General features: G+C 42.7%; 1 protein-coding gene across 2 annotated transcripts in view; it reads right to left on the bottom strand.

Moving 5' to 3' along the window:
* LOC115185009 (cilia- and flagella-associated protein 54) overlaps positions 1-21,930 on the bottom strand; it is a gene marked incomplete at both ends in the record, with an annotated part of 71,337 nt that overhangs the window by 28,632 nt on the left and 20,775 nt on the right. For both annotated transcript variants that reach the window (XM_029745611.1, XM_029745612.1), the window contains 10 exon segments: positions 5,692-5,847; positions 7,554-7,677; positions 7,929-8,064; positions 8,458-8,651; positions 14,399-14,608; positions 14,869-15,071; positions 15,278-15,450; positions 15,823-16,023; positions 16,203-16,297; positions 16,407-16,506. In XM_029745611.1, the coding sequence (XP_029601471.1) occupies positions 5,692-5,847; positions 7,554-7,677; positions 7,929-8,064; positions 8,458-8,651; positions 14,399-14,608; positions 14,869-15,071; positions 15,278-15,450; positions 15,823-16,023; positions 16,203-16,297; positions 16,407-16,506 (1,592 nt within the window).

Raw genomic sequence — 21,930 nt, 5'->3', positions numbered from 1 at the left:
GCATTGAAGATCTCAACACAATCCTGTCTCGGAGCTCTATGGACAATTCCTTCGACCTCATGGCTTGGTTTTTGCTCTGACATGCACTGTCAACTGTGGGACCTTATTTAGACAGGTGTGTGCCTTTCCAAATCATGTCCAATCAATTGAATTTATCACAGGTGTACTCCAATCAAGTTGTAGAAACATCTCAAGGATGATCAATGGAAACAGGATGCACCTGAGCTAAATTTCTAGTCTTATAGCAAAGGATCTGAATACTTATATAAATAAGGTATTTCTGTTGTTTAATTCTAAAAACCTGTTTTCGCTTCGTCATTGTGGGGTATTGTGTGTAGATTGATGAGGGAAATAAGGTCGTGAGCGCTCTGGAGCAATAAGGCTGTAACAAAACAAAATGTGAAAAAAGGTAAGGTGTCTTAATACTTTCCAAATGCACTGTACACAATCCATGTCTTAATGGTGACTCGTTTCAGGAAACTAGGCTTATGTCGTGCGTCACTTTTTCACAGGAGAGGCATTTTTAGCAGGAATGCCTCCTGGAACATGTGAACGCTGATGTAGCTTAATAACAAACTGGTATATCATCTGTAAATACAAATAAAATGGTTAAGTGACGTGCCTAGATGGTTTAGCAATGGAAAAAGCTATATGAACCTTCCTGCTAGCCATGATTGGCTGAGATAATGGATGGGCTGGACATGCAGAGCGACGAGTTCAGATTGGTCTGCCATGTAGCACGCTTTCTTCTATAACACTCAGTATGTGTAGGTCATTCTTTAAAAAATATATATATCATGAAGATGACCGAGTTTTGAAATCGGTGGAAGCATAATATGATAGCTAAGGAGATGGAGAAAATTCAGGCGTTTGATTGCAAATGCGGAGGGAGTGGAAAAGAGAACACAGAAGGCTGTTGTATAAAACACCTGTCTCCGGATTACATCTTCAAACTAAGGGCAACCATGGCATCTGTGACAGAGAGGGAGAAGCGTTCATCCATGTATCAAATCAAATGTATTTATAAAGCCCTTCTGACATCAGCTGATATCTCAAAGTGCTGTACAGAAATATACTGCTCAAAAAAATAAAGGGAACACTTAAACAACACATCCTAGATCTGAATGAAAGAAATAATCTTATTAAATACTTTTTTCTTTACATAGTTGAATGTGCTGACAACAAAATCACACAAAAATAATCAATGGAAATCCAATCTATCAACCCATGGAGGTCTGGATTTGGAGTCACACTCAAAATGAAAGTGGAAAACCACACTACCAAATTTGATGTAATGTCCTTAAAACACGTCAAAATGAGGCTCAGTAGTGTGTGTGGCCTCCACGTGCCTGTATGACCTCCCTACAACGCCTGGGCATGCTCCTGATGAGGTGGCGGATGGTCTCCTGAGGGATCTCCTCCTAGACCTGGACTAAAGCATCCGCCAACTCCTGGACAGTCTGTGGTGCAACGTGGCGTTGGTGGATGGAGCGAGACATGATGTCCCAGATGTGCTCAATTGGATTCAGGTCTGGAGAACGGGTGGGCCAGTCCATAGCATCAATGCCTTCCTCTTGCAGGAACTGCTGACACACTCCAGCCACATGAGGTCTAGCATTGTCTTGCATTAGGAGGAACCCAGGGCCAACCGCACCAGCATATGGTCTCACAAGGGGTCTGAGGATCTCATCTCGGTACCTAATGGCAGTCAGGCTACCTCTGGCGAGCACATGGAGGGCTGTGCGGCCCCCCAAAGAAATGCCACCCCACACCATGACTGACCCACCGCCAAACCGGTCATGCTGGAGGATGTTGCAGGCAGCAGAACGTTCTCCACGGCGTCTCCAGACTCTGTCACGTCTGTCACGTGCTCAGTGTGAACCTGCTTTCATCTGTGAAGAGCACAGGGAGCCAGTGGCGAATTTGCCAATCTTGGTGTTCTCTGGCAAATGCCAAACATCCTGCACGGTGTTGGGATGTAAGCACAACCCCCACCTGTGGACGTCGGGCCCTCATACCACCCTCATGGAGTCTGTTTCTGACCGTTTGAGCAGACACATGCACATTTGTGGCCTGCTGGAGGTCATTTTGCAGGGCTCTGGCAGTGCTTCTCCTGCTCCTCCTTGCACAAAGGCGGAGGTAGCGGTCCTGCTGCTGGGTTGTTGCCCTCCTACGGCCTCCTCCACGTCTCCTGATGTACTGGCCTGTCTCCTGGTAGCGCCTCCATGCTCTGGACACTACGCTGACAGACACAGCAAACCTTCTTGCCACAGCTCGCATTGATGTGCCATCCTAGATAAGCTGCACTACCTGAGCCACTTGTGTGGGTTGTAGACTCCGTCTCATGCTACCACTAGAGTGAAAGCACCGCCAGCATTCAAAAGTGACCAAAACATCAGCCAGGAAGCATAGGAACTGAGAAGTGGTCTGTGGTCCCCACCTGCAGAACCACTCCTTTATTGGGGGTGTCTTGCTAATTGCCTATAATTTCCACCTGTTGTCTATTCCATTTGCACAACAGCATGTGAAATTTATTGTCAATCAGTGTTGCTTCCTAAGTGGACAGTTTGATTTCACAGAAGTGTGATTGACTTGGAGTTACATTGTGTTGTTTAAGTGTTACCTTTCTTTTTTTGAGCAGTGTATATATATAGTATACGGGTAAGAGAGTCTAGCTAGCAACATTTTCAGATATTATACATTTCTAATTTGGTCACAAAGTCGAATTCATTGCAAGTTAAAGCATACCGTTAGCTAGCTAGCTAACATTAGCTGACTGGCAAGCTAACGTTACGTGTATGATCTGTGTAGTAATATTATTCATATCTCAAATCCATTTGCATTGCTAGATATAGTCTAATGTTAGCTAGCTAGCTAACAATGAACCTAGTTAGATTCATGCAGGGTAGTAACGTTAGGAGTTGGGATTATGTTTTATTGTTTAGCTAGCTAGCTAGCTACATGTCTAAATAAAAGACTTCCACTATCCAAGTAACCATTTCACTGTATCGTTTACACCTTCTGTATCCTGTACATGTGACAAATGAACATTATTTGATATAGTGTGTGTTTACCAGAGACAGTAATGTGAAGAACAACATGACCTGCACCAAAGTCAAATTAGGATTTAACAGGATTTAACGAGACAGTGTCCAAGTTGTTAAATTCTCCAGAAGGCCCTGCTTTTATTTCATCACATTCACAACCGTAAGCGATTTTCTGTAATTAGCTCGCCATTAACTTGTAAATAATGCTTGTTGTGAGTTTATTTTTCTGTAATAATGAATAAAATGTGGAACATTTAAGACGTTGTCAGCTATATGATCATTATTTGAACTAATAAGCTAGAAACTAACCAAAACATTGTTTAGAAAGTTGCTTTTAGTTGCCTGGTTTGCTAGATTGACATATACTAAATACATTTTTAAATGGATGGGTTTATTGGCTGCTGATGTCATACAGCCTGTTGCTTTTGTGTTCATAGGTACTTTCTCGACAAGTTTGATGTCGAACAACCATTACAGTTGTCACTGCGACAACTTTAATCAAATCAAATCATATTGGTCACATACACGTCTTTAGCAGATGTTATTGCGGGTGTAGCAAAATGCTTGTGTTTCTAGCTACAAGGGTGCAGTAATATCTAACAAGTAATATCTAACAATACACACAATCTAAAGTAAAGCAATAGAATTAAGAATATAAAAATATATGGATGAGCAATGTCAGAGCAGCATAGACTAAGATACAGTAGAATAGAATACAGTATATACATATGAGATGAGTAATACATAGACTAAAATACAGTAGAATAGAATACAGTATATACATATGAGATGAGTAATGCAAAATATGTAAACATTATTAAAGTGACTAGTGTTCCATTTATTAAAGTGGCCAGTGATTTCAAGTATATGTATATAGGGCAGCAGCCTCTAATGTGCTAATGTCTATACAGACATGTCGATAGACATATTATAAACCAGCCTTTAGTCTTGAAATCTTTGGTTGTTTAGTACACTCACTACCATACTCACTGTTTAGCACAAATCCTCACATGTGAATCCTTAAAGAGAAGGGTGGGGCTAAGGTGTACCAAAATATTCAAAGTCCATTTTCTCAAAAGTGGGGTTACAAGTTTATCAACTTTCAAAGCAGAATTACTTTCCCATTTTTCCTCAAATGTAGTGTACTGTATGATATACCATTTTCTAGCTCAGAGTCTTTACTTTATCCAATGTAAAAAACACAATTTCAAATGTTGCTACATAAGATCGAATCGAGACGGTCGGTCACAATTGTCTCAAGGCTTAAAAATCCTTCTTTAACCTGTCTCCTCCCCTTCATCTACACTGATTGAAGTGGATTTAACAAGTGACATCAATAAGGAAACAGACTGACCAGGTGAATCCAGGTGAAAGCTATGTCATGGAAAGAGCAGGTGTCCTTAATGTTTTGAGTCCACTCAGTGTAGATATAGTTGATAAACATTTTTAAGAATTTGAAGTTAGGATAGCCTGAATGTTCATAAGTAAGCCTTGTAGCTTAATTGGCCAAGGAGCAGGACCATTTTGAATAGCTACCTCTGTATTCCTATGGTTCTCATTCAAACCTATGTTAATTCATGGAAATGTAATATGGTTATAGTTGAAGAAGTATACACAGTAGGGGTCTTCACGGGTCCACACGAACCCGAGAGAGGCGCGTGTTTTTCACGAGTGGGGCGTGTAGCTTTTTGTTTTTGTCGGCCAATCACAAGCCATCAAAGCGGCACTAGCCTCTGGCTCTGTGTCTGTTGTGGCAATCAACTTAGGAGATCAATGGAAGATGCAATTAAAATGACGGAATTAAAAGTTAAATGAGAAGGATATGTTTCAACGACCAAGGGCCAAGAGGTAGGCTGTTCCTTAATACATTGATTAGAGCTGCTGTTGTTATTGTGCAGGACGGGGGAAAGCGCAGCCTATGTAGATTTGATTAGCCAACCAAGCTACCTAGCTAGCTTAACTGTCTTCTCTTCTCGGTTTGATGCAGTCAAAACAGGTACTATGTAATCAGATTGGATGATAAAAAACATAGCTTTGGCAGCTAAAAGTTAGTAACTAATGCGAGTCGGCTTGGTTGCTGCTGTCTCTTTCTTTCTCCTCCTCCCGCCACTCGGCAACAGACAGGGGTTATCTCATTTAGGAAAAAGACAGTCCTCCGTCCTCTCTCTTGTGACCCGGAAACCCGGATAAGTGGTTGAGTGGTCGAGGAGTGTGTCAATTCGCTAGTAGGCAAACGGAAGAGTGTCCTCCCCTCCTCGATAGCCACCTTTCATCGAGGATATTCATGTGTATCCTACAGCGAAATATTTTCTAAATCTGCAACACCCCTTTTGAATCAGATTTTGTTTTGATAAAGGAAAAAAATATGCACACGTTTAAAAACAATACGCTATGTATCTATAAAATGTCTAACATTTCTAACTTAATTTGTTTTGATCCACCCCTGTAAACTTAATTTGCCTAATGATGCGCAAGTGGAGAAGGACCGTCTCATTTCAATCCACGTTCACTCGCTGACTCTCCTCGATTAACTTTGACCTTTTTTAAAAGGAGGCGAGAAGGACGCAGGAGATGAGCAAATGTGATTGATTAAAGGCCAGAGTCACAAACACACAGCAAAGTGAGATAGAAAGGATGTACTCACAGGGCTGTGTGTGTGCCAGCAGCAGTAGTAGCAGTGTGCGGCTGTGTTGGAAGTTCTGCAGAGTGTGATGGCCCTTCTCCAGGGCCTCCCTGAAACAACACAGTGTATCCTCCACATCCAGAGGAACACACACCACACACATGGCCCGGCGCACCTCTACAACAGACCAAAATACACACACACACACACACCGCAATATGACTTCGGCGACACATCAATATACCCACAGACCAGAATGACTGATGATTTATTTAAAAAAATGAATGGTTGAATGTAGGGCTCGACATTAACGCTTGCCCTCTTGTCCAGGAGAAGTAAAAAAAAAAAAAAATTGTTGGCCAAGAAGAATATAGAAAAAAAATCTCTAAATCAAACAATTACACTGAAAATAATTGAAAGGCAAACATTGGAATAATATTCTATTTTATCTATTTTTCATGTACATACTGTAAGTAAAAAAGCCTACATCTCAAAGTGTAGGTGATATACAATACATATTTTGGCTACAGCCAAACCGATGCTGACATCCAGAAAATGTAGCCAAACTTTAACGAGACTCTTAATGACATAAATATAGCCCGGAGAGTGAAGGACCATGACATTTGTGCACCGTTCATCACCCACCTTGAATCTGAATAAGGCTGTAATTTAACAAAATGTGGAAAAAGTCAATCGGTCTGAATACTTTCCAAAGGCACTGTAAGTAACCCATGCTAGATGCTACTTAGATCTCACCTCTTTCTTAATTTCTATTGGATATTTTCATCTCTGTTACATGAAACTGCTCAAACTTTTGAGAAAGGCGTTTTCCGCTAATTGCATTTTGGAACATTCCTACGTAGCCTACAGCCATTTGCGCATTGTTGAGCTTAAAATATGAAGAAATAAATGATCATGTTGGATCTATTGCATCAGCCTCATTGCTTTCCTTTCAACAAACCCACTACTTTCCTTTCAACAAACCCACTACTTTCCTTTCAACAAACCCACTACTTTCCTTTCCACACGCCCACTACTTTCCTTTCCACACGCCCACTACTTTCCTTTCGACACGCCCACTACTTTCCTTTCCACACGCCCACTACTTTCCTTTCCACACGCCCACTACTTTCCTTTCGACACGCCCACTACTTTCCTTTCCACACGCCCACTACTTTCCTTTCCACACGCCCACTACTTTCCTTTCCACACGCCCACTACTTTCCTTTCCACACGCCCACTACTTTCCTTTCCACACGGCCACTACTTTCCTTTCCACACGCCCACTACTTTCCTTTCGACACGCCCACTACTTTCCTTTCGACACGCCCACCACTTTCCTTTCAACAAACCCACTACTTTCCTTTCAACAAACCTACTACTTTCCTTTCAACACGCCCACTACTTTCCTTTCAACACGCCCACTACTTTCCTTTCAACACGCCCACTACTTTCCTTTCAACACGCCCACTACTTTCCTTTCAACACGCCCACTACTTTCCTTTCAACACGCCCACTACTTTCCTTTCAACACGCCCACTACGCCCACTACTTTCCTTTCAACACGCCCACTACGCCCACTACTTTCCTTTTAACACACCCACTACTTTCCTTTCAACACAATGACGTAGAAATGGTGTTAAAAACTATTTACATTTTTGGAGGGACAAGTGACTTGAACTTTTCGACAAGTAAAAAAAAATCGGGTCCTACTTGTCCAAAGGACAAGTTGCTAAAAAAGTTAATGTCAAGCCCTGGAATAAATAGCATAATAAGGTTGGCCTATATCAATAAAAGTGCTAGGCTTATTGACTTATAGCAATAAAATATGATTAATTGATTGACTGATTGATTGATTTCCAGCTGCTACTGGATTCCCGTACCAGAGAGTTCGAGGAGCTCGGCGTTTGGGTTGGTGGGAGTGTTGCACCCTCGTCTGGGGGCAGGCACAGCAGGGGGAGTCCAGCAATTCAGCAGCTGTCTCCCTGCATAGTTCTTATTGGTGATCTGACACGCAGGGGTAGAGACTGTTCAACACACACACTGTACACCCACTCTTCACACACAAACAGCATCCTAACACACAGCAGTAGTCTCAATTCTGTCCCTACAGTATTCATTATAAACCATACCCCATAGAAGCAGAGTTATCCTCTAGTCCACACTAAGCCTTAGGAATGGATTAGTGTCCTGACATTGAGATCAAGTATGACACCCTGTTCATTGGGTGGTAAAAGCTTGTGTCTATTCCCTCTAACCTTCTCTCCAGTGAGGTTCTGCGTTTTGACAAAGTGTGGCTGAGGGACCGGAGGTCCTCCGAAGTAGCTGATCCTCTCTAGCAGTCTCCTCTGAGCGTGGACCAGGATAGGAGTGATCATGTGGGTGTAGCGCTCTCTGGGATGCACAACATATAGGACAGAGACAGTACTGGCAGGCAGGCAGGCACGCACACCTCCCTGTGACAGGATGGAAACTACCTATCATGTGTGTGAGTTGAAGAGCAGGGTCAACTATGTGTGTGTATGGAGAGCAAGAGAGAGAGCAAGAGAGAGAGAGATTGTGTGTGTGTGTTTGGAGAGCAAGAGAGAGAGCAAGAGATAGAGAGATTGTGTGTGTGTATAGACAGCAAGAGAGAGAGCAAGAGAGAGAGCGAGAAAGAGAGAGAACGAGAGAGCGAGCAAGAGAGCCAGAGAGCAAGAGAGAGTGTGAGAAAGAGAGAGTGTGAGAAAGAGAGAGAGCAAGAGAGAGAGAGTGTGTGTGTGTGTGTGTGTGAGGGATGTTACCTACCGTGTGTGTGAGTTGAAGAGCAGGGCGAGGTGAGCCAGAGTCTCCCAGCGAGCCTCGCGGTAGAGCAGCTCAAGGGTGTGAAGGGTGAGGCTCCTAATCCATCTCAGGTCCACCAGGGTACCGTCATCCAGAGGGGCGGAGAAGTGCATGCTGGCCTCCATCTCCTCATCCTCCAATTCAAACACCTGCCAGAGCTAAGGACGGATGGAGGGAAACAGACACACAAAAGTACAATTATTCCCATGGTATAATAGTGGTGTCAACTATTTCATTATATTTTTGACTCAATTTAAAGATATTGTATAAAACATGAAGGGTGTTTCAATGTACTGTACATACGTACATATAGTGGGGCCTGAAATTATTGACCCTCTTGATGAGACAAAATGACTGAATAAAATAAATCATTCAAATACTGAGCTATATTTTATGGAGAAAAAAATGGGGACATTATATTATTTCATACTAATACAATTGCTCAAAGAAGATAGATATTTTTTTTCTCTCAAAGAGGTAGAGGTCAAAATGATCAATTTCAATAATTTTGACCCCTATGTTTTTGAAAAATCTATATTTACTGAACACAAATTATGAATGCAACACGTAAAGTGTTGGTGTCACGTCCTGACCAGTAAAGGGCTTATTTGTTATTGTAGTTTGGTCAGGACGTGGCAGGGGGTATTTGTTTAGAGTGTTTAGGGGTTTGTTATATTATGTGTTTATGTAGAAGGGGTATTTGTTTAGAGTGTTTCAGGGTTTTTTGGGCTATGTGTTTATGTAGAAGGGTGTTGGTTTAGAGTGTACCGGGGTTTTAGGTTTAGGTTCTAGGTTAGTGTATTCTATGTTAGTTCTAGGTTGTTTACGTCTATGTTCAGTTTATTGATTTGACCTTCAATTGGAGGCAGCTGTTTCTAGTTGCCTCTGATTGAAGGTCCTATGTATAGGGGTTGTTTTGTATGGGGTATTGTGAGTAGTTGTAGTTGCATAGCTTTGTGTTTAGCCTGCATCCTGTTCGTTCGTACATTTTCTTGTTTTCGTGTTCAATAAAAGTGAATTATGAGCACTTAACCCGCTGCGCCTTGGTCCAATAACTACGAAAGAAGTGACAGAACTACCCACCACAAACGGACCAAGCAGCGGAGGAAGGAGCAGCAGCGGAGCTTCGTGGAATCATGGACATGGGAGGAAATTCTGGACGGGGCTGGACCATGGCACCAGGCTGGGGAATACCGTCGCCCACCGGAGGAGATAGAGGCAGCGAAGGCGGAGCGGCGCCGGTATGAGGCTTTGTACGCGCCAATGGAGAAGCACGAGAGGCACCCCCAATAAAAAAAAATTGGGGGCACACGGGGAGTTTGGCTGGGCCAAGGGTGAGCCCTAAGCCAACTCCCCGTGCTTATTATGGGAAGCATTTGGAGTGGAGAGCGCCGGAGTATGAGGTAGTGCGCACGATCTCGCCCATGCGCACGCACAGTCCGGTGCGAGCGATCCCAGCCCCTCGCAAGTGTTTCTAGTTGCCTCTGATTGAAGGTCCTATGTATAGGGGTAGTTTTGTATGGGGTATTGTGAGTAGTTGTAGTTGCATAGCTTTGTGTTTAGCCTGCATCCTGTTCATTCGTACGTTTTCGTGTTCAATAAAAGTGAATTATGAGCACTCAACCCGCTGCGCCTTGGTCCAATAACTACGAAAGATGTGACAGTTGGTCCCATGTTTCATGAGCTGAAATAAAATATTCCAGACATTTTCCATTTCTGCACAAATTTGTATACATCCCTGTTAGTGAGCATTTCTCCTTTGTCAAGATAATCCATCCATATTTGTATATATTATGGATCCCCATTAGCTACTCTTCCTGGGGTCCGGTAAAATTAAGGCAGTTATACAGAATTCACAACACACTAAGTGTGTGCCCTCAGGCCCAAACTCCACTACCACATATCTACAACACAAAATCCATGTGTACGTGTGTGTATAGTGTGTATGATATCATGTGTGTGTATGTACACTACCGTTCAAAAGTTTGGGATCACTTAGAAATGTCCTTGTTTTTGACCACAGAGTTTTCAGCTGTGGTAACATAATTGCAAAAGTGTTTGCTAATGATAAATTAGCCTTTTAAAATGATTAGCTAACACAACGTGCCATTGGAACACAGGCGTGATGGTTGCTGATAATGGGCCTCTGTACGCCTATGTAGATATTCCATTAAAAATCAGCAGTTTCCAGCTACAATATTAATTTACAACATTAGCAATGTCTACACTGTATTTCTGATCAATTTGATGTTATTTTAATGGACAAAAAATATGCTTTTCTTTCAAAAACAAGGGAATGTCTAAGTGGCCCCAAACTTTTGAACGGTAGTTTACGTTTTTCCAGCAGCAGACTATGATCGATAATGTCAAAAGCGGCACTGAAGTCTAACAAAACAGCCCCCACAATCTTTTATCATCAATTTCTCTCAGTCATTTGTGTAAGTGCTGTGCTCGTTAAATGTCCTTACCTATAAGCATGCTGAAAGTCTGTCAATTTGTTTACTGTGAAATAGCAATGTATCTGGTCAGACACAATTTTTTCCAAAACTTTACTAAGGCTGATTGGTCAGCTATTTGAGCCAGTAAAGGGGGCTTAACTATTCTTAGGTAGAGGAATGACTTTTGCTTCCCTCCAGGCCTGATGGCACACACTTTCTAGTAGACTTACATTGAAGATATAGCAAATAGGAGTGACAACGTCGTCTGCTATTATCCTCAGTAATTTTCCATCCAAGTTGTCAGACCCTGGTGGCTTGTCATTGTTGATAGACAATTTTTTCACCTCCTCCACAAGCGGAATTCAAAATTACAATTCTTGTCAATAATAATTTGGTCAGATATACTGTCGTGTTAGCATTTGCTGCTGTCATGTCCTGCCTAAGTTTGCTAATCTTGCCAATGAAAAAATTAAAGTAGTTGGCAATATCAGTGGGTTTTGTAACGAATGAGCCATCTGATTCAATGAATTATGGAGCTGAAAATGTAATTAAAGGTGCTCCAAAGCTTTTTACTATCTTTATGTCATTTATGTGTGTTTCATAGTATAGTTTCTTCTTCTTTTTATTCAGTTTAGTCACATTATCTTTCAATATGCAGTATGTTTGCCAATCGGTTGTATAGCCAGACTTACTTGCCATTCCTTTTGCCTCATCCCTCTCAACCATACAATTTTTCAATTCCTCATCAATCCATGGGGATTTAACAGTTTTTACAGTCATTTTCTTAATGGGTGCATGCTTATTAGTAACTGGAATAAGCAATTTCATAAATGTGTCAAGTGCAACGTCTGTTTGCTTCTCATTGCACACCATGGACCAACAAATATTCTTTACATCAAGAACATAGGAATCACTACAAAACTTCTTGTATAACCTCTTATACAATATATTAGGCCCAACCTTTGGAACTTTGGTTTTCCTAGATATGGCTATTATATTGTGATCACTACATCCGATGGATCTGGATACTGCTTTCAAGCACACATTTAGTAAAGATGTGATCAATACATGTTGATTTCATTCCTGTGCTGTTTGTAACTACCCTGGTAGGTTGAATGATAACCTGAACCAGGTTGCAGAGGCACTGGTTACAGTTTGAAGTTTTTTCTTCAGTGGGCAACATGATGAAAGCTAGTAAATATTTAAATCACCCAGAAAATATACCTCTCTGTTGATATCACATACATTATCAAGCATTTCACACATATTATCCAGATACTGACTTACCACTTGGTGGTCTATAGCAGCTTCCCACAAGAATGGGCTTTAGGTGAGGCAGATGAACCTGTAGCCACATTACTTCCAACAGTATTTAACATGAGATCCTCTCTAATCTTTACAGGAATGTGGTTCTGAATATAAACAGCAACACCTTCACCATTGACATTTCTGTCTTATCTGTAAATGTTATAACATTGTATTACTACCACTGTATCATCAAAGGTATTGTCTAAGTGAGTTTCAGATATAGTCAGAATATGAATGTCATCTGTTACTAGCAAGTTATTCATTTCATGAACCTTGTTAACTATTTTGAGCAGTTTTCTGGAATGCTTGCTTGTTTTCATTGCTTTACTGGGAAGCTTAGCAGAAGTAGATATTCTCCTGTTATTTATGTTAGTGCAGGGTGAGCTGCACACAGTGGACTAAATCTGGTTCATAGACACATAATTGCTGCATAAAATAGCTGTAGGATCAGCAGAGGCATTGAGGGCAGTTAGGTGGACATACATTTGGTTACTTACATTGTGTCTACCAACGCCCCTGGTATAATATACATTTGCTAAAGCATTATGATAACTCAGCGACACAATGGTAGGGATTAAATGAGCTTGACATGGGTCGTTGATAAGTCATTGTCTCAACGCAGCCTTATAATGCTGTGAAAGGATCCAGGAACCCAAATGATTTGGGTGGATCCCAACCTCATGTTTTGCTTCCAAAATTGTCAACAAAAGTTACCCCCATTGAGCTGCAATAATCACGAAGCCATATCAAGAAGCTGATTAAACAGCATGATCATTACACAGGTGCATCTGTGCTGGGGAAAATAAAAGGACACACTAAAATGTGCAGTTTTGTCACACATCACAATGCCTGCCACAGATGTCTCAAGCTTTGAGGGAGCGTGCAATTGGCATGCTGACTGCAGGAATTTCCACCAGAGCTGTTGTCAGAAAATGTTACGTTAATTTCTCTACCAATGTCGTTTTAGAGAATTTGGCAGTACGTCCAACCGGCCTCACAACCGCACACCACGTACGTGTATTGCGTCGTGTGGGTGAGCTGTTTGCTGAGTGCCCCATGGAGACAGTGGGGTTATGGTATAAGCAGGCATAAACTACAGACAACGAACACAATTGCATTTTATCGAAGGCAATTTGAATGCACAGAGATACCATGACGAGATCCTGAAGCCCATTGTCGCGCCATTCATCCGCCACCATTACTTCATGTTTCAGCATGATAATGCACAGCCCCATGTTGCAAGGATCTGTACACAATTCCTGGAAGCTGAAAATGTCACAGTTCTTCCATGGCCTGCATACTCACCAGACATGTCACCCATTGAGCATGTTTGTGACGTTCTGGATAAACATGTATGACAGCATGTTCTAGTTCCCAATACCCAGTAACTTCGCACAGCCTTTGAAGAGGAGTGGGACAACATTCCACAGGCCACAATCAACAGCCTGATCAACTCTATGAGAAGGAGATGTGTCGCACTGAATGAGACAAATGGTTGTCACACCAGATACTGACTGGTTTTCTGATCCACGTCCCTACCTTTTTAAGGTATCTGTGACCAACAGATGAATATCTGTATTCCCAGTTATGTGAAATCCATAGATTAGGGCCTAACTAATGTATTTAAATAGACTGATTTCCTTATATATAACTGTAAATCAGTAAAATCCTTTAAATTGTTGTATGTGCGATTATATTTTTGTTCAGTATATATTACCTTTTAAACAAAAGTTATATCTCTGAGCAATAGCATTAAATAATATAATGTCCCTTTTTTTTGCATACAATAAACACTGAGTATACCAAACATTAGGAACACCTTCCTAATATTGACTGACATCAATAAGTGATCATCGCTTTCACCTGGATTCACCTGCTCAGTCTATGTCATGGAACCAGCAGGTGTTGTAAATATGTTTTGTATTCAGTGTAGCTCAGTATTTGAATTATTTATTATATACAGTCATTTTTGCTTTTCTTTATCAAGGGTGTCAATAATTTCAGACCCCACTGTACATTAGTTTATTCATTACTTTGATGTTGCTTTAGCAATATCAACTGCTTGGTGAAGTTGTGTAGACAAATTAGTATATTTATGAGTTGAGCAATAATCGAGCTCAAAAGCATGGGACTGTAAGAGTAAAGTGATAAAGTCAGACCTGCATCTTCTCCATCATGTTCATGATGAGGTCTGTAGCCAGCTCAAACAAAGGGGTGAGGACAGTGTTGAGCTGGTCCAATGTTAAAGGGATGGTGGGCTCCATGGATGCACCCCTGTCTACTAGTAGAGTGATGGTACAGCCCTGGTCCCATAGTGTCCGACACACACACTGCAACGTTGTCCAGTGGCCCCCACGATGGGCAAGTACCTGTTTACACACACACACACACACATACCCTTCATAAATACCATACATAAACATACCAATATACAGGTCATTGCCAAACACATTACACTCTCAACATAAATACAGATATTGTTTGTACTGACGTTACGGTTTACATTTTGGAGTGTGTGTGGGCGCATGTATGCATACATACAGTGCATGCATATTTCATTTTTGTTGCCTGTTTGTATGTGTTTGTGTGTATATGCATCCGTGTCTGTTTGTGTGTGTATATCAGGTACCATGGCTCTGCGGAGGTGCAGGGCAGCCTTGTTGAGTGACTCTAGCAGCTGAGTGGCGGTGCGTCTGGTCGGGGAGGTGGTCATCACTGAGGGCTCACTATAGTCCGAGTCCACAGCCGGCTGGATACGGGGAGAGTCCTGCTCACTGTCCTGCTCACTGCTCTCTGTCGTGTTGAAGTCCTCTCCACTGGTGGTGGTGGCAGCTGAAGGGTGGAGAGAGAGAAAGAGTAAAAGATAGGAAGAATGTTCTTGTCCTCTGATGTCTGCCCCCTCTGGTGATGGGTCAAAAAAAAGAGAGATAGGGAGAGAGAGAGTGAGAGAGATATAGACAGCAAAAGAGAAAAAAAGAGAGACAGGGAGAGAAAGAGTGTTGAGGATAGTTAGCTAGTTTAGTTAGTTATTTCCTTACCCTGTCCGCTCTCCTTGGCCTTGTGGAGGTTGGCTCTGAGGCAGGGCTGGGGCGTGGCTTTGGGGGTCGGGGGAATCAGGTCAGGGACTCCGATGTGCTGATGCATGTTCCTCCACCTCACCAGAGTACCAGAGTGGGCCAGGGAGAACAACAACGGAGGCAGCTGGCTGTAGCTACAAGAACAAAAATGTCATCATGGTCTATTGTCTTTGTTCTAAAATGTAAAATGTACACAAAAATATTGTTCATATATGTACAATCAATAAAACACAGAAATGTAGCTAACTATTCTCCTATGCTCGCTTGAAAGTGAGCTGGCACCAGATACGTTATAGGGCTAGCTCAGCTCACTTTTAGCTACACTCTTAGAGAATCGCGCTGGAAAGGACAGTGACTGTGAAAAGAAAACATCTGAGCCAGCACAGTACAATCTGGAGGGAATGATAGCGTGACAAGGGTACAGTATGTATATGTGGGAAACAGTGATCTGTATGCGTGTGTGTATATGTGTATGTATGCATGCGTGTGTTTGTGTCTATATTTACCTGTGTTGTAGGGCCCCAAGGCCCTGGTGGTTCTCCAGGCTCCTTCTCAGTAGTCCCAGGTGAGCCCTGGCGATGCTAAGGTTGAGGTGACACCTCCACAGCCACTCCTCAGAACACACCTGTCTCAGACGCCTCCGACGCTGGTGACGGCGCACCAGGGGGGCTAGCTGGTTCAGCATGGTGTCCACCGCCTTACACTCCCTGACACACAGATGTGAGTGGAGCATACACGCAGGTAAGGACACACATGTACACTTGCATAAGCCCACATCCGCACACACTCATGCAATTGGGGTAAAAGTTGAACAGTAATTGGTCATAAGCACAAAGAGAGTAGCACAAAGAGAGTTTTACAAATGCTGTAAAAGTACTGTACCCACCTCTCTGTGTTCTGTGCTTTCAGAGCAGTCAGTTGTTTCTTCTGGAGAAACTCTTTCCTCTTCTTGTCACTCCAGAATGTACTAGCTTTATTCTTCTAAAGGGGACAACAAATGGCTGTCAGACTTATTTAATTATACTTCTGCAATAGCTTCATGGGAGGGACAGAAAAGAAAAGGGAAGGGAAAGATTTTAGCTGAGCTCACCTTGTACTCCATGATGGAGGAGGAGAACTTCTTCAGTTCTTTCCCTGAGGTTGATCTGTCCCCTGGGCCCTTCTTAGGCCCTGTCAGTCCCTCATCCCTCCTGTCACACACACACCACATCACATACAGTTAGTTGGGTTCTGAGTCTGACCCCGCCAGTGTTTGTCCTGGTCTGTCACTTGGTATATATGACTCAGAGCCCTAAAACAACAACAACAACATACTGTACCGGCACTGTCTCAAGGACACAACAGGCCTTTTCATAAGCTACATCATTCTTTAACCTCTTAAATGTCATCTACGTAATCCCCAAAAGTAATTATTTATCATGAGAGGACCATAAAGTGGGGACTGAGAAGAGACACACACAAAGGTACAGACACACTCAAACACACACAAGCGCTAGCACACGCACTCTACACACACCTACAATGTAATATTGTTGTATGGTGGTACTATACATTTTGTATTGTAGATATCTAGTTGCTTAATAATGTTATATGATGTACTGTTTTAACATTTGTACTGTTTTATCTTTTGTTTTACAGTACCAGTCAAAAGTTGGACACACCTACTCATTCAACGGTTTTTCTTAATTTTTACTATTTTTTACATTGTAGAATAATAGTGAAGACATAACACATATGGAATCGTGTAGTAACCAAAAAAGTGTTAAACAAATCAAAATATGTTCTATATTTGAGATTCTCCAAAGTAGCCACCCTTTGCCTTGATGACAGCTTTGCACTCTTGGCATGACAAGGTAGGGGTGGTATACAGAAGAAGTCCATATTATGGCAAGAACAGCTCAAATAAGCAAAGAGAAACAACAGTCCATCATTACTTTAAGACATGAAGGTTAGTCAATCCGGAAAATTTGAAGAACTTTGAAAGTTTCTTCAAGTGCAGTCACAAAAATCTAACAAGTCGGTAGAAAATAGTAAAAATAAAGAAAAACCCTGCAATGAGTAGGTGTGTCAAAAACTTTTGACTGGTACTGTATATGTAATGTAAATGCCTTGTGTTTGGACCACAGGAAGAGAAGCTGCTGCCTTTCCAGCAGCTAATGGGGATCCTTAATAAATACAAATACAAATAAATAATAACTAGTAATGCTGCATACTCCAAGAAAGGTTAAAATCTCACCTTTCTGGTAAAAATAGTTACACATTGCTGAGGTGTAGTCACTTTTGAGCTCAAGTACATAGCAGAAATACAATGAAAATATTAAATGTTTAATATGATGTATTTCCTATTCAACAAAACTATATGAATAAGGTTTGAAATTACTTATATTTATTCTAAATATAGTATAATCAATTTATAAAATTACTAACTATAAGATTTCACCTTCCTTATAACTGTAAAATACATATTTGTATATTTACATGCTGACCAGACCGGACACGTCCCGTGTGCGAGCGTTGCAAAATATATTTACGCATACATGTTATTGAATCATTGCACCCACACTGCTCATATGCGTGGCCAGCAACTAAAAAATAACTTGGTTCTATTTCAAATCAAATCAAATTGTATTTGTCACATACGCATGGTTAGCAGATGTTAATGCGAGTGTAGCGAAATGCTTGTGCTTCTAGTTCCGACCATGCAGAAATATCTAACAAGTAATCTAACCTAACAATTTCACAACAACTACCTTATACATACAAGTGTAAAGGAATGAGTAAGAATATGTACATAAAAATATATGAATGAGTGATGGCCGAACGGCATAGGCAAGATGCAGTGGATGGTATAGAGTACAGAATATACATATGAGATGAGTAATGTGGGGTATGTAAACATTATATAAAGTGGCATTGTTTAAAGTGGCTAGTGATACATTACATCAGGATGGCAAGATGCAGTAGATGGTATAGAGTACAGTATAAACATATGAGATGAGCAATACAGGGTATGTAAACATTATGTAAAGTGGCATTGTTTAAAGTGGCTAGTGATACATTTATTACATCCAATTTTTCCATTATTAAAGTGGCTAGAGTTGAGTTAGTATGTTGGCAGCAGCCACTCAGTGTTAGTGATGGCTGTTTAACAGTCTGATGGCCTTGAGATAGAAGCTGTTTTTCAGTCTCTCGGTCCCCGCTTTGATGCACCTGTACTGACCTTGCCTTCTGGATGATAGCGGGGTGAACAGGCAGTGACTCGGGTGGTTGTTGTCCTTGATGATCTTTTTGGCCATCCTGTGACATCGGGTGGTATAGGTGTCCTGGAGGGCAGGTAGTTTGCCCCCGGTGATGCGTTGTGCAGACCTCACTACCCTCTGGAGAGAGAGCCTTACGGTTGTGGGCGGAGCAGTTGCCGTACCAGGCGGTGATACAGCCCGACAGGATGCTCTCGATTGTGCATCTGTAAAAGTTTGTGAGTGATTTTGGTGACAAGCCGAATTTCTTCAGCATCCTGAGGTTGAAGAGGCGCTGCTGCGCCTTCTTCACCACGCTGTCTGTGTGGGTGGACCCTTTCAGTTTGTCCGTGATGTGTACGCTGAGGAACTTAAAACTTTCCACCCTCTCCACTACTGTCCCGTCGATGTGGATAGGGGGCTGCTCCCTCTGCTGTTTCCTGAAGTCCACGATCATCTCCTTTGTTTTGTTGACATTGAGTGTGAGGTTATTTTCCTGACACCACACTCTGAGGGCCCTCACCTCCTCCCTGTAGGCAATCTTGTCATTGTTGGTAATCAAGCCTACCACTGAAGTGTCGTCTGCAAACTTGATGATTGAGTTGGAGGCGTGCATGGCCATGCAGTCATGGGTGAAAAGGGAGTACAGGAGAGGGCTGAGAATGCACCCTTGTGGGGCCCCAGTGTTGAGGATCAACTGGGTGGAGATGTTGTTACCTACCCTCACCACCTGGGGGCGGCCCGTCAGGAAGTCCAGGACCCAGTTGCACAGGGCGGGGTCGAGACCCAGGGTCTCGAGCTTAATGACGTGTTTGGAGGGTACTATGGTGTTAAATGCTGAGCAGTAGTCAATGAACAGCATTCTTACATAGGTATTCCTCTTGTCCAGATGGGTTAGGGCAGTGTGCAGTGCGATGGCGATTGCGTCGTCTGATGACCAATTAGGGTGGTAAGTAAATTGGAGTGGGTCTACGGTGTCAGGTAGGGTGGAGGTGATATGGTGCTTGACTAGTCTCTCAAAGCACTTCATGATGATGGAAGTGAGTGCTACGGGGCGGTAGTCATTTAGCTCAGTTACCTTAGCTTTCTTGGGAATAGGAACAATGGTGGCTCTCTTGAAGCATGTGGGAACAGCAGACTGGGATAAGGATTGATTGAATATGTCCGTAAACACACCAGCCAGCTAGTCTGCGCATGCTCTGAGGACGCGGCTGAGGATGCCTTCTGGGCCTGCAGCCTTGCGAGGGTTAACACGTTTAAATGTTTTACTCACGTTGGCTGCAGTGAAGGAGAGGCCGCAGGTTCTGGTAGCGGGCCGTGTCAGTGGCACTGTATTGTCCTCAAAGCGAGCAAAGAAGTTGTTTAGTTTGTCTGGGAGCAAGACATCGCTGTCCGCAACGGGGCTGGTTTTTCTTTTGTAGTCCGTGATTGACTGTAGACCCTGCCACATACCTCTCGTGTCTGAGCCATTGAATTGAGACTCTACTTTGTCTCAACATTGACGCTTAGCTTGTTTGATTGTCTTGCGGAGGGAATAGCTACACTGTTTGTATTCGGTCATGATTCCGGTCACCTTGCCCTAAATAAAAGCAGTGGTTCGCGCTTTCAGTTTTGCGCGAATGCTGCCATCAATCCACGGTTTCTGGTTGGGGAATGTTTTAATAGACGCTGTGGGTACAACATCACCGATGCCCTTGCTAATAAACTCGCTCACCAAATCAGCGTATTCATCAATGTTGTTGTTCGACGGAACAAATCTCAGTCCACGTGATCGAAGCAATCTTGAAACGTGGAACCCAATTGGTCGGACCAGCGTTGAACAGACCTGAGCACAGGTGCTTCCTGTTTTAGTTTCTGTCTATAGGCTGGGAGCAACAAAATGGAGTCGTGGTCAGCTTTTCCGAAAGGAGGGCGGGGGAGGGCCTTACATGCGTCGCGGAAGTTTGAATAACAATGATCCAGGGTTTTGCCAGCCCGGGTCGCGCAATCGATATGCTAATAAAATTTGGGGAGCCTTGTTTTCAGATTAGCCTTGTTAAAATCCCCAGCTACAGTGAGGGAAAAAAGTATTTGATCCCCTGCTGATTTTGTACGTTTGCCCACTGACAAAGAAATGATCAGTCTATAATTTTAATGGTAGGTTTATTTGAACAGTGAGGGGCAGAAAAACAAAAAAAAATCCAGAAAAACATTGATTTGCATTTTAATAAGGGAAATAAGTATTTGACTTCCTCTCAATCAGAAAGATTTCTGGCTCCCAGGTGTCTTTTATACAGGTAACGAGCTGAGATTAGGAGCACACTCTTAAAGGGAGTGCTCCTAATCTCAGCTTGTTACCTGTATAAAAGACACCTGTCCACAGAAGCAATCAAGCAGATTCCAAACTCTCCACCATGGCCAAGACCAAAGAGCTCTCCAAGGATGTCAGGGACAAGATTGTAGACCTACACAAGGCTGGAAAGGGCTACAAGACCATCGCCAAGCAGCTTGGTGAGAAGGTGACAACAGTTGGTGCAATTATTCGCAAATGGAAGAAACACAAAAGAACTGTCAATCTCCCTTAGCCTGGGGCTCCATGCAAGATCTCACCTCGTGGAGTTGCAATGATTATGAGAACGGTGAGGAATCAGCCCCGAACTACATGGGAAGATCTTGTCAATGATCTCAAGGCAGCTGGGACCATAGTCACCAAGAAAACAATTGGTAACACACTACGCCGTGAAGGACTGAAATCCTGCAGCGCCCGCAAGGTCCCCCTGCTCAAGAAAGCACATATACATACCCGTCTGAAGTTTGCCAATGAACATCTGAATGATTCAGAGGACAACTGGGTGAAAGTGTTGTGGTCAGATGAGACCAAAATGGAGCTCTTTTGGCATTAACTCAACTCGCCGTGTTTGGAGGAGGAGGAGGAATGCTGCCTATGACCCCAAGAATACCATCCCCACCGTCAAACATGGAGGTGGAAACATTATGCTTTGGGGGTGTTTTTCTGCTAATGGGACAGGACAACTTCACCGCATCAAAGGGACGATGGACGGGGCCATGTACTGTCAAATCTTGGGTGAGAACCTCCTTCCCTCAGCCAGGGCATTGAAAATGGGTCGTGGATGGGTATTCCAGCATGACAATGACCCAAAACACACGGCCAAGGCAACAAAGGAGTGGCTCAAGAAGAAGCACATTCAGGTCCTGGAGTGGCTTAGCCAGTCTCCAGACCTTAATCCCATAGAAAATCTGTGGAGGGAGCTGAAGGTTCGAGTTGCCAAACGTCAGCCTCGAAACCTTAATGACTTGGAGAAGATCTGCAAAGAGGACTGGGACAAAATCTCTCCTGAGATGTGTGCAAACCTGGTGGCCAACTACAAGAAACGTCTG

The sequence above is a fragment of the Salmo trutta genome, unplaced genomic scaffold (assembly GCF_901001165.1).
Source record: "Salmo trutta unplaced genomic scaffold, fSalTru1.1, whole genome shotgun sequence".
Lineage (NCBI taxonomy): Eukaryota > Metazoa > Chordata > Actinopteri > Salmoniformes > Salmonidae > Salmo > Salmo trutta.
Note: the sequence above shows the minus strand (reverse complement) of the source record. Positions and strands in the feature narration are given on the sequence as shown.